The sequence below is a fragment of the Pelecanus crispus genome, chromosome 4 (genome assembly GCF_030463565.1).
Source record: "Pelecanus crispus isolate bPelCri1 chromosome 4, bPelCri1.pri, whole genome shotgun sequence".
NCBI classification, from domain to species: Eukaryota; Metazoa; Chordata; class Aves; order Pelecaniformes; family Pelecanidae; genus Pelecanus; species Pelecanus crispus.
In genome coordinates, this window is record NC_134646.1 from 31,476,558 (window position 1) to 31,490,254 (window position 13,697).

At 41.1% G+C, this 13,697-nt stretch overlaps 1 protein-coding gene across 1 annotated transcript; it reads left to right on the forward strand.

Annotated features, from left to right (window-relative positions):
- Positions 1-698: 698 nt before the first annotated feature.
- LOC104025147 (alcohol dehydrogenase 1) lies at positions 699-11,991 on the forward strand. The gene is made up of 9 exons (XM_075708741.1): positions 699-716; positions 3,524-3,625; positions 4,829-4,967; positions 7,024-7,111; positions 7,220-7,439; positions 8,128-8,388; positions 8,886-9,021; positions 10,351-10,489; positions 11,967-11,991. The coding sequence occupies exons 1-9, from the start codon at positions 699-701 to the stop codon at positions 11,989-11,991; spliced, it is 1,128 nt and encodes a 375-aa protein (XP_075564856.1).
- Positions 11,992-13,697: the final 1,706 nt, after the last annotated feature.

Sequence of the window (13,697 nt, forward strand, 5' to 3'; positions counted from 1 at the left end):
TTTGTTTTCCCATCAGCATGACTGGCACATTGCCCTTGGTCACTGTTCACTGAAAGCCATCCCAACAGATTAATGAGTAGCTGGACAGTAAAACTGAGAAATCTGAACAGGTACGGCCGCAGCCAAACAGTGTATGTTTCTTAACCAGCTTGCACAGTAGCATGTATTAATATATCAGCTGGGCTCTTAGGGGTGAATTACCAAAGTAATTCAGCAAAGCCTTTATGTCCTCACTGTGTGCCTGCTGCTGTGACTGCAAGAGCGACTCCCCTTTTTGCACCTACCATGCCACTGAGAGCAGTGGGTTTGGAGGGCAGCCTCCCAGGGAGGTGGAAAGAGGCGACAGCTTCCAGCCAGGGCCTTTGCTTTCTTCCCATCCCACAGGTGGGATGCAAAAAGGGTGGGGAAGAGTGTGAAAAAGGAATCAGGAAGACAGAAGCATTGCAAAGAGTGACGTTTCAGCAGATGGGTGGTTTATTCTCATTCTAGCGCTTTGGCTGATTGAGGGGTGGGACTCTGAGCTGGGAGGCTTTGCTAAAAGGTCAGAGCAGTGCACTTGCAGGAGCACTTCACAAGACTGGCTTCCAGCATATTGGACAGGCCTTGTGGTATCAGCACCCTGACTGCTTTGCAGCTGACTGAATTCCTGGTGGAAGAAATCAGCAGTGGCAAGATTCGAAACAGACACGCTGGTCAACATGAGCACGGCAGGCAAAGTAAGCAACAGTTTATATTAGAAAAGTTTCTTTGCTGCAGCTGAGTAATGCATGTTTAAATGCAGTTTCTTTGCAGGGACACCATAAGTCCTGGTAGTATAGCACAGATGAGAGTTTAGGAGGAAGCTGGTACAGGAGAGCTGCCTTTACCTGCAGGCCACTGTACTCTCCTAGGAAATGGTTGTTATACTCCTGAAGGCAGTAAGTTTTTTTGGTTTTTAAACACTGAGGAAACAGCACCAGAATAAGAATAACCTCCTCCCAGGGTTAGCAAACTATTTTTAATCTCTGATTGGACAGTTTAAAATATGATACAGCGTAGTAATTATAAGATCAATGTATTTATCAGCTCTATCAGTTTCCATTCTGAGATCCCACAGTGGTTTAAACTGTTTTTAGCTTCTTTGTAATTCGTATCAGTTTGTTTTCTAAAAAAAAAGGCATAGTTAATATTGTATTAAATTTCAGCGTGTAATTGTGCCGATGTTAGGACGGTCACTAAATTTGAATATGTGTACGACAAGTCTGGAGCTTAAGTTAACGAAGACCAATAGTAAGTATCGCATGCAATGCAGTACTGAGCTGGGACTGAAATGAGTATTTACATCTTTGCTAGAAAGGAAGTGACAAGAGAGATGTACGTTAATACCACTGCTGAAGACAGCATGTGTTGCTTCTTGCACTACCTGAGAGATGCTAACAAAGACCCAGAGACATTCAAGAGAAGTCAACGGACAGGAACCCAGAGATGGAAAATGACTGCAGGCATGTCCCTTGCTGGAATATGCCTTAAGAAAGTACCAGGATCATTTGGTCTTACTGCCAGCTGTCTTCACTACTTTAAAGTCAAACAAAATGAGGAAAAAAAAAAATGCTCTCTTCAACTCTGAGATCTCACAAGTGCAAAATTAATTGTAGTTCACTTGTAGGTAAAATCACCAAGTTTGGTCCTCCACCTACCCTCCCCCTGCTGCAGTAACTTGTAAGGCTGGTAGGACACACGAGCAGAAAACACCCTGTCACTCCAGCTACTGCTTGCCTCAATAGGTGAAATGGGCGATAGTGTGCTGTTGGTGCATCTCTGGGACCCTGTTATAGTCAGTAGAAGTTCACAGGGACTGAGCCATCAGAACAATACATAGCTAACCAATGTCTAACTGTAGGAGAGATTTATTTGTTCTCAGCAATCCACAGTTCTTGGCTACCTTTGTTCTTCTAAACACTACGTGTGCTTTGCATGTGCAAGTTGTGAAATCATTGTTGTGCTATGTGGCATGCAGTATAAATACATAAGGCACCCCCCCCCCCCCCGCCTTTTTTTTTAAAGTAAGTTTCCTAGTAAATGTGGCCCTTTAAAATGCGATCTTTGGTCTCACTTGTGAATTTTTTACTAATCACGCTTGCATTTGACACATGAAACATTAAATTTAGTGCAAACCTCTCTTGAGTCTGTCTTTTTCAAAGCATTGTGCTCATTTGCACTTTGGGTCTGGCTGCTGAAAGTGCGCTTATTTCATATGTTTAGTATTTCCTAGTAATTATTTGCTTTGTTACCAGTTGACAATTTTTTGATAACTAGACATTATTTCTACTTCTACTTCAAAAGTTGCTTTATTTTTTTCCCCTGAGAACTCCGCAGCACACCGCTTTTAAGTTGCCGCAGTCCCAGGGTCCCAGTCACGCAGGATACTTACGCATGTGAACTATGTGCATCGTGGACTCGATTCGCTTCCATTTCCCTCTCAAGATAACACCACCTGAACGCTCGCAGTCAGTAGGACTTACTAGAGTGACTGAGGACTTCAACAGAGTGCCACCTATAAGGGTGACATGGAGAATCATATGCCAGGGCCCGGAGTCATTTAAAGCTCTGAGATAGGCAGAGACCATCAAGGAAGAGGAACGAATATGAAGACAGAGAGGCCCCACTACCTTTGAATACACTAGGAGTGAGCTCGCAGGGTGGAAACTGAGGCTACCTTCTGTGTGAGAGCCTGGGATGAGGAGTGGACAACACTCCTCTCTGCTGAGTGCGTTCTCTCAGTGGCAGACGATCAGAGGAGCCCAGAGGCCTGTTAGCACCTGGACAAAGCCTGCAGAGCTAATGGACAAACTCTACCCTCGCAGACAAAAAAAGCTGTCTTGGGTATTGGGACCCTTTTCAGAAGCAGGGTACCTTAGCATGGATAATCTTGCACTAAAGGGACTGTTGCTCCTTCAGGATTACCTCTGCGTAGTGCTACGTCATTTTACATAGGTGTCCTCTCAGCCATCACCTCATGGCTGAACTTGGGCTGTAATAAAATGTTTATAAGCCTGTATTAGGCTCTGAATTCCATTTTTAGCAATTTTGTCAGTTCCCAACACAGGCAGTCCTAGGCAATACAGACTTTATCACAACCTGATATATGGCATCATTTAGTGTGCCATCTCCAAGAAGACACAAATATACACCAGTAATCCAACATGGCAACAATAATCCTCCAAGGAAGTCAGAAACAGAGAATGAGCAATAAGGATGGATAAGGTATCCAGTTATCCTAGGAGACTATTATACATGTTGCTGAAAACTTCATATGACAGAAATATGAACACAGACGTGATCTTGGTGGGATTAAAAAATGGGCTTACACTGTGCTTTGGTGTTAGCTTTTTTGTTGTGTTTGGGTTTGGGTTTTTTTCCTTGTAGTTTTCCCTCTCCTCCCCCAAATACGAGCAGGAGTTTCACATGCAGAAATGTAAGAATCTGTCTGTGTGGTGACTTGCAAATGCAAGTGTCATTCCCTTTTTCTTTGCTCTGTTTGCAGGTTATTAAATGCAAAGCAGCAGTAATGTGGGAAGCCAACAAACCGTTTTCTATTGAGGAAGTGGAAGTTGCCCCACCAAAAGCACATGAAGTTCGCATAAAGGTACTAAAACTGAAATTTAAAACAACTATTGTGACTTGCATTCTATCTTGCTGTTTATCAGAATTATTGCTATAGATTTTTAGGATCCAGTTGGAAAACATTCACTAGGTGAGTAGTTACTATTCAGTGAGCTCCTATGGAACATGCTTCAAGTCCTAAATTTGATCATGAGGTTCCTTAAAAAAAAAGGGGTTTTCAGGGTTGGGTTTTTTGTTTACTAGAACACCTGTGCTTCTAATAGGCTGAAAAAATTACAGTACAAGGCAAAAACCTGAATCTCCTATAGTGTGGAGCAAGAAATTCTCTTTTACTTTGTTTGAATCTGTGCTAGGAAATAGCTCAGTAGGGCTGGGAGCTTCCTTTTTTAACTGGGTATTGGGCATCTACTACATTTCAGGAACTTTCTCAGTGGAAATCAGCAGCTGTTTTCATTTAGAGCCATTTCAAGTGTCACACAACTGAGGAGAACCCTCTCATGGGGCTGACAACTCCATTTGTCAGAATAGAGTTGTAAAGATGTACCTGAATGTTTCAGAAGAAATATTGCTGTGCTACCTGCAAGAAAAGGCAAAATGAGATATAAAATACTATATGTGTATATATTTATGTTTATATATATAACACATACATATATTTAAAATATAGAAATTATATATAATAAATGTAATTATATATACTTTTATATCATTGCATAATACGTATTTTATATAACATATCTATTGTATGATATATTGTAATATAATCTAAATATAAGGAATATAAAATATATACTATATGTTTACAAATAATGTTATAGTTAATTTATATTTACGTAATTTTGTAATACTTCCATAACATTACAAACTTTTTCTATTTATGTATGTATATTTAAATATTAGGAATAATTTGTTTTATCCTGTTCTTCATATATAATTGTATCGCTAGAACATTAGTTCTGCCAGAGAATCAATGAGACTCTCTATAGAGCTGAGTAGCACACAGCAAACATTCACAAGGAGCCTTGCTTTGTCGATTAAAGGCTAATACAAACTATGAAAATCATGAATCGCACAACCAAAAGTGGTTTACCTGTAGATTTATTGTGTGCATATGTGATTTTGGAGGGAAGCAAGCGACTTCTCCAAATCTATGGTATCATTTCATTTCCGCATATGATGTGACATAATCAAATGCTGAAATATCCTTGTCTTTCCTCTAAATCAGGTCGTGGCCACAGGGATCTGTCGCTCTGATGACCATGTGGTAACTGGTGGACTGATTATGCCTTTTCCAATAATTCTTGGGCATGAAGCAGCTGGCATTGTGGAGAGCGTTGGGCAGGGAGTAACTTTGATCAAACCAGGTATGAAACAGCATTGAACACAAACCCGGTGCTGAGTTTCCACACTCCTGTTTAAGTCAAAGAAGATTACATGCATGAGTACTTGTATCGCAGAGGAACATGTTCCAACTTTGAGTTTTTTCAAGGATACCTTAAGGGACGCTACGTACTGTCTACATCTTTCTGTGTTCCCAATCTTGATTTATTTTCAGATTTTCTGTTCAATTTCTGTTGGCTTTGGCAAAAACATCTGCACCTTGCTTTCCACCTACATAGTGCTTTTTCTGTCATGGGATTAAGAACATAGATTCTTTGCTGTTGGTCATAGGAAATCAGGTATTAGCTGCAAGTTCTTTAAATACATTTTACACAGCTGATCTCTCTCAAGAATAAGGCAAAGCAGTAGACAACATGTGAAAGCACCTTCGTTTAATTCTCCTAACAGCTAAATAATCCATTGACTTCAGTAGACCAGAACTTAGGTCTGTGTGTTCGATTACTTCACTTTAAAAGTACCAGGGCACGACTAGGGTGCCCACCCTGCTGCAGGCTTTGCTTGTGCGCAGCACCAGTGCAGGTGAGTCAGTGCTGCTCACTGAGGACGCGTCTCTGGACCAGCTGCTCCTCTTGCTACGCTCTCTCTGAACCACAGTGGGTGGACAGAGAAGTCCATGAAAGATGCTGGTTTTCCTCCAACTGCTGCAAGATGAGGCAGGGTTTCTATACGCTTTGACGGGACTGAACAAATTCTAACAAGGGCTAAATTATTAAGACAAAATATACAGTCAACAAAATCTGCATAGAAATGCAGGCAGTTTGTTACAATACCCAAGTCGTTCACTTTTAACACCTCTGTTCTTCCAGTGTCTTTGTTCGTACTGGCAACAAGTATGAAGTCAGTCCAAAGCAGGTTGCTGCGTATGATAAGGAAAAGTTTTACTCGAGATTTCTGCTTTAACTCCAAACAAATGTGTATATTGCAGATTTCAGTGATAGCTCTAACTGCTTTTTCTCTTACATCTGTGCTCATAAATCACTCTGTTGTCTAATTCTAGCTGCCATGTGTTTCCAGGTGAGCTGAAACAGCAGGCCTGAGCGCGCACACACACACACGCGCGCGCGCGTACAAAATCATGTTTCCTAGATGTTGCTTAATTTACACCTTCAAGTTCTAAAAAGGGCTCCAAGACATGCAAAGTTTCTTAGCAGAATGATTACTAAGCCTGTGTCACAGTTCTAAGTTAACTGAGGGTCAGGGCATTTCATGTTCTGTAGGCATTTTCCATTTTTTAGTGGAAATCAAAGATTTCCCTTGACTTTCCACATGTCAAGGATTAGCCACATTTTAGAACTGCCAAATCACAAATTGATCTATATTGGGGATTACCTGTTTAGAGATTATTAGGGATTTACCATACATTGTGGCTGTGGAAAATGCGTAGAATTAAAAAGTTGCACTGGGAAGCTGTGTGCTACTTTGTTAATCATGTAATTGTGCCAGAGAATTAGAGCTGTTGTCTTAGCTTGTATGTGTCACTGCTTCTCTGCCAAGTATTTTACCTACCTTTACTCCAGTGCAACAGTAACAGTGACTGCAGATAGGAGACTCAAGAGGACTGGCAAATTAATGTTTAATTTCCCATTCTTTGTATGCACAGTTTACAGCCCTGTTATCTTGGCACTCCAATCTGCTGTCCTAGTGGATGTCAAGTTTTATCTTGGTTTCTTTGCCTGTGTATTACTATTTTCCTTTTAAGTAGAAGATGCAATAGACTGCCGAATGAGTACTTCAGGAATGTCAGTAGCTAACACAGTTTTATGACATAGCTCAGTCTCAGTTCTATGAAAGACACCAGGAATTTTGCATATTGAAATTAGTTGTCATAATTTTGCCCTAATGATGTCCTTTATAACAGAGAGAGATGGTTTATCTTCCGAGGGCAGCAGAAGGAAATAAAACCAACGCTGCACTCCTAGTGCACATTTGCCTAGGGATTAAATATACTTTTTTCGTGTTTTTACTGCATGCTGCTTCTTTGCCTTTTTTAAACCTCTGTCATTACTGTTTTATTTCTAGGAGACAAGGTTATTCCACTCTTTGTTCCACAGTGTGGGGAGTGCAGCAGTTGCTTAAGCACCAAGGGTAATCTGTGCAGTAAAAATGAGTGAGTTTTCCTGGGTTACCTACAACCCTTATTTGATTTTTATTTATATAAAACTGATCACATTCAACAGATTTCACTTGCCATTATTTCTGTTCATCTTTCAAACAGCCTTGGTTCAGGTGCTGGATTAATGCCTGATGGCACCACAAGATTCACCTGTAAAGGAAAAGCAATTCACCATTTTATTGGTACAAGTACCTTCACTGAATACACAGTAGTGCATGAATCTGCTGTAGCCAAAATCGATTCTGCTGCTCCTCTGGAAAAAGTTTGTCTAATTGGCTGTGGATTTTCAACTGGTTATGGGGCTGCTGTGCAGACTGCCAAGGTAAGTATCGTGGTGGGTGTTTCTGGTATCTCACGGACTCTGTTCAGGACTGGGTGGCCTGCAAGTGGGTCGTCAGCATGGCAGCCAGGAGGTATAGACTCTGTTGAGTTCAGGGTGGAAAGAAGATACTAGCTCTTTGCCTACTTCAGACAGAGTACTCAGAATTCTTCAATTCAAAATCCAGTACAACTACTTATTACTACCTATTAAGTTTTCTCTCATAGCTTTACCACCCCTAGAAAAATGTTACAACAGAACTGATTTGTTTTATTCTAACTTAAATCTAGGAATACACGGAAGCTTATATATACGACACTCGTAATTTGTAGCAATACATGAATGTGACTTTTACAGCCGGCACTGTCTCCAGTGGAATGACACTACAGATCTTAACACCACTGGAATATAAAGTAGCATTACAAAATGTGTCTCTAAACCTGAAGCTGGGATGTGTAATGAAAACCTGGTCTCAGAAGTGTATTTTAGGGACAATTTATCTTAGTTGCATGTAGGATTATAACAGTATAGCTGGCTGCTGCACTAGTAGGCATGCATGTGCAAATTCCTTCTCAGCAGGTAATCTTCAAATTACAAGAAGTGACTTAAGTGAAAATACGTTGATAATAAGAAAATGCATTGTACTTTACGTAGACTGTAACAGTATGCCACATTTATATGTTTATTATAGGTGGAACCAGGCTCCACCTGTGCCATCTTTGGCCTCGGAGGAGTCGGCCTCTCTGTTGTTATGGGCTGCAAGGCGGCTGGAGCTGCCCGCATCATTGCCGTTGATATCAATAGCAACAAGTTTGCCAAGGCCAAGGAGCTGGGAGCCACCGACTGTGTCAACCCTAAAGATTTCAAGAAGCCTATTCAGGAAGTGCTGATGGAAATGACTGGCCATGGTGTGGACTACTCCTTTGAGGTCATTGGCCGTACCGAAACCATGGTATGCAACCAAAAGATGGGGTCAAATGATGCAATAGCTTGTTAGCTCTCTTCACTAACTCACTAAGCACCAAGGGTGAGGAGCTGGGAGCCACTGGCAAAGTGTCAAGCTAACTTCAAACCTGTTAAGTCTAGCTATCTGCCACTGAGATGCAGGGACAGAAGCAAACTTAAAAACTTAGGAAAGGGAACTTCAGTGTAGTCCCCTGGCCTAACCAGGGTGGCTGAATTTCACGTAGCCCACTATCTGCTTTCCAGCAGTGGCTCATCACTAATGACTAAGACAAAATGGGGAAGGAGAACAAAGCTAGGACACATCTAACCCATGACAGCAGAAACAGTGGCGTGAGCAGATACAATGGAAATTGTTTGATATGGTTTCAGTTACAAAAAATTAATTGCAAGCTGAGTCCTGAGAGGAGGAGAAGGAATTCAAACTTTTGTGCCCCAGCGGCAAATCTTGCATGACTCTGGGGTGTCCCTCTGTTTCAAATGCAGGCTGCGGCCTTGGCCTGTTGCCAATACAACTACGGAGTCAGCGTGATTGTGGGAGTGCCTCCTGCAACACAAAAGATCACTTTTGACCCCATGCTCCTCTTCACTGGTCGCACCTGGCGAGGGTCCGTTTTTGGAGGTAAGGACTTGGAAAGATGTGATTTAACTGGCCTGGGAAACCTGTAAGTCATCTTGAATGAAATAGGATATATCTAAATTCATTGCTTAGGTTGTCCTATTGGAAGTAATATTGGTAAGCTGTTTTGCTGACAAAGCAGCACAAAGGGAATTAAACATGGGAACTGTTAGTTAATGGTGAGAGGAGAGAGAAAAACAGAGATGGAGGGGGGAAGAAGGGGGAGAGAAGAAGAGGCAGAGAAAGGAAGAGAGAAAAAGATAAAAAATAGAAAAAAGAGGAGAAAGAAAAGAGGGAAGAATGAGAAAAAAGAAAGAGAGAGAAAGGCAGAAGAAGAGAGAAAGAAAAGGAGGGGGAGGGGAGGGAGGAGGAGAAGATATAAAAATAGAGAAGAGAAAAAGAGATAAGGAGAAAGGTAAGAGAAAAGGACAAAGGGAGAAAAGGAGAAAATGAGGAAAGGGGGGAGGGGAGAGGGGAGAGAGAAGGGGAGAAAAAGAGCAAGAGCAAAAAGAAGAATGAGAAGGATAGTAAGACAGAAAGAGTGGGAAAGAAAAAGAGAGAGTGGGAGAGATGTAGAGTCAGGACCCTAAAGAACATCAGGGGTCAGACCCACCTGATTTCTACATAGGTCAGACCCCAGCTCAGCCCCTTGCCAGCTGCCGTCAGTCCCTTCCAGTTCTTTCTCTTTTTCTGAGCTCTCCCAGCAGAGTCCCACACTCGGCAAGCCCTAGTTCACTGAACACAAAGCTGAAGGCCACAGAAAACTTGTTTCCAACAACAGGTTTTCTCACTTGCAACCAGTTCCTCTGATGTATTCAACAGACACTGCAATAAAATAGCAGAGACAAACTAGGTTCCTCTGGAAGGGCATCCTACTATTTGAGACAGCTTTATCTAGGACTGCTTGTAAGAAACAAGAGACACATCCACCCCCCGCTCCCCCAATTTTGACCAGGCAATCAAGTTTCCAGTTACCAACATGGATGTCAGCCCTCTGGCTTTTGTATGATGTGTCATTTAGTGGACAACGTATCAATAGACAAGTTGAAGCAGTATTTAATGTGGGGGAAAGTTTGGATTCTGTAAAGATTCAAATTTCTACTGGTCTTATACCAGTAAAGCACTTACTGGGTTTGTCATATGTAGAATAGCTGTACTTCATCCCATGTTGCCTGCTGGCACTCTGTGTTACAAAGGTAAAGACATGATGCAACAGTTCATCACGCTATTCTGCTACAGAAAGTTTATCTAAAAATATAAACTGCCATGAGTTTTATCTATTTTTCACAAGCATTTAATGTTTCATTATCCATTGTCTGTGGGTTTTTTCAGGCTGGAAGAGTAAAGATTCAGTCCCTAAACTGGTTGCTGACTACATGAAGAAAAAATTTGTTCTGGATCCATTAATAACCCATACACTTCCTTTCACTAAAATCAACGAAGGATTTGATCTGCTAAGGACAGGGAAAAGGTAAGCGTTGTTTATTGTAACGGTTCTGTGCAAATAGCCTAAAGTAGCTGTACGGTAACACAGAGTATGACTTCATGGCAGAGGATGGGGAAGGCAACCCACTATGCCCCTTCATCTTGCCCAGAGTGTGTCCATGGGTTGCAGCTGTAGTAATAAAGCAAAGCTTTAGCTTTTGAAATGCAGTGGGCCCTGTCTTTCCTTGCAGAGGAACCTTCAGATTCTAGTTTGAGCAAAGACTCTGGGTGGCAGAGGGAGAAAAGACCGCACAGAGGAGGAAGTCTCTGCCCACTGCCCATTGGTAAAGAGCAGACAACCAAGGGAGCCTGGGAATGCCAAGCTGTAGAGTGTCAGGGGTTAGCTACATGGCATTCCAAGAAACATTTTAGGATGAGGAGCAGGAACACAGAAATAGCCTATGTTTACTGGAAGAGCAAGTCACCATTTGTCTTGTGAGTTAAGGAACAGAGTCCCAGTGCGATTAGTCCTAAAGTCACTGGGCAGTTTACCTTGAACTTCAGAGCTTTTCAGAAGGGAAAATACTTGGTGTGTATATACATTGCAAACTTAGAATTTAGCTCTCGTGCATTCCTCAGATATTGTGAGAGTTCAGCTCAGACTCTGTTTTCATAGGGTGTTGAAATTGGAAATACTGTTTGCCAGAGCCATTTGACAAGATTCACCATGGGAATAATTGAAAATTCTCCTTGGCAGAAGTGGGAAATACATTCGTATATCTTAGTATGTGTGAGGAGTACCCTTTTTGAAAGTTCGAGCTGCTTATAACTTACACAGTCTGGAGAATTACATTCATATTTTCTTTTCATTGTTATTTGCTAGCAGTTATTTTAGGTGTTACTTGCTCTAAATACAAAAAGCATGTAACAAGAATTTAGCCCCCAGGTTTGTTCTCAGTTTCTAACTACACAGCATGCACTTCGTTTTTTGACTGTCCTTATTTTAGATGTGCTGTAAATGTTAGTTTTAGATTTTTTGTGTAACAAACAGAGGAAAGTGGTGAGGACAGAGACGCCATCAGCTTTGCTAAAATGCTGACAAGTCAACCTGAAGATGGAGGCATGTTGCAGGTGACCATTTTTACTAAGTGAAACACTTCAGTGTTTCAGCCCAGAACAAGCTGTATGATTCAGAGGTTACCCTTAGAGCCATTTGTAACTGGAAAGATGTGTCTAAGCCCCGCTCCAAGGACTTCCCAGGCTATATTTGGTGATTAATTGCCAGGAGCTCCAGGCTTCATGAGTGAAGGCTTTGCAGTCTTGCATGAACTTTGTTGTCTGCACCTGCAGCAAGGTTTGCACATCTGCTCTGTCATTTTGCTGCAAGCTGGGGCTAGCAGGGGCAGGGAGGGAGCACCTTGGTTGACAGCAATAGCCTAGATTTTCAGAGAAAACAGCAGTGTTTTGCTGATGTTAGCCCAGGGGCCTTTCTACAGTCACTAACTTGTCATTTTGTATTGCAGTATTCGCAGTGTCCTGGTGTTTTAGGATTCCCAATTGTTAAGCAGCAGATGGCTCAGCACCAGTACAAACTTCACTATCCTCCAACACAACTGATACAAAACATAAACCAAGACATTTCTGAAAGGTCTACCACCACCACCCTTGAGTAAAAGGATCAAGCTCAAACCCTAGACTTCAAGCACAGTGTTTATAAACGAAATAATCTTTTTCTTCCTACCTCTTTGTCCTGATTCTTGCTTTAAATCCTCTGTATTGTGCTGCAATTTTCTTTTAATAGCCAGTTATGAATCACAGGTATTATGAAAGGTTTGGCTTTTTTAAAATGGCTTTTAATATGCAATCTTTTATTAAAAGAAAAATGAAGGAAACTGTTCCTTTGGGCCTTCATAATACTGCAAGCTTAACAGATTTGTGCATGCAGCTCAGCACAGTAAAACTCTAGGTCAGAACTATGTATCCATCCTGAATGATTTTAGCATTCCATTACCTGATAGGCAAGGGAATTACTGCAGAGATTAAAATTCATGGTGATCATGTGTTTGAATTAATAATTTCAGTAAATGATACTTAAGAAAATCACAGACTTAGGTATTGGAGAATGTCTCACCACTGGATATGTTACCAAATTAACACTTCCAAGCATTTTACATAAAACTGCTGTGTTGGGGTTTTTTTACCTTTGCACCTCTTTCTTCGGGATGTTTTAGTTGTTTTATCAGTATGGTTTATCTTTGGCCAATTTATACAAGTACATCTGACGCCTGGGAAACAATGGGAAGAAATATGAATGTGCATCAAGTATTGTTATTTGTTTCCATTAAATAAAGGAGAGGTTTCTTAACCTTTAAGTGTGAATACAGAGTAAATGGAAAGAAACAGATGACTGGTAACAGTCTGCAAGAAATCAAACGTAAAGCACCTTACTGCTTTCTGCGTTTGTAATGTGGAAACAGGAACAGAGGCAATTTCTATCTTGGCAAACATGGTCAACATTGACTTATCTTGTGCAAGTACTAATCCCTGTGCATGGCAGCCTGTGAAGTAAGGGGGCTGTGTGCTCACGATGACTGACTGGGTTGTGTCAGCAGAAAGAGTCCTTGAGCGGCCCAGCTAGGTTAATGATTTGAGGGTAAGTTTACCAAGAGATTAGACTTTAACAGAAGAAGATCCTTATAATATATTATACATTAGACTACATATTATACTTATATACTTATATTTATATTATTACAGTTATATCCTTATAATTGTGTATAATAAACTCAGTTTGCACAGCAGTTAAGACCCATATGCCAGTCATTTGTTTCTGTGGAGTTGCCTGTGCAGTCAGGTCTGAAGATTTTTTTTTTTCTGGACCATAAAATAATAATTCATTTCAGGTGCACTTCAGTTGAAGAGTGCTGATCTCATTCAAGGCAGGATGTGTGTGAACCAACAGTGTGAACTGGATCACTATTCAAAATAGAAGGAGCTGAATTCCACTTAGTTGATCTCATCTGTAGTAACGTTGATTCAGCAGAAACAAGAGCATAGTTATATCGCAATTCTCAGAGTAGTCCAACAAAATGTTTTCTGTGGAGGCCAAGCTAGTTTATTGTACCAGCTAAGGTACATTTAATTCATTACTTAACAGGCTGCCTTGGGCTCCTGTTTTAAACCTAGCTTGTGAGGACTGAAAGGAGGAGTACGGAGAGGTAAAGTATCCTCCATATGCCAGATACATGTTTTTT

Excerpts from the sequence above, each read along its gene's own strand:
- LOC104025147 (XM_075708741.1), top strand. Across the intron at positions 7,112-7,219 it reads AATCTGTGCAGTAAAAATGA|CCTTGGTTCAGGTGCTGGAT; the intron begins GTGAGTTTTCCT and ends TCTTTCAAACAG. Across the intron at positions 7,440-8,127 it reads CTGCTGTGCAGACTGCCAAG|GTGGAACCAGGCTCCACCTG; the intron begins GTAAGTATCGTG and ends TGTTTATTATAG.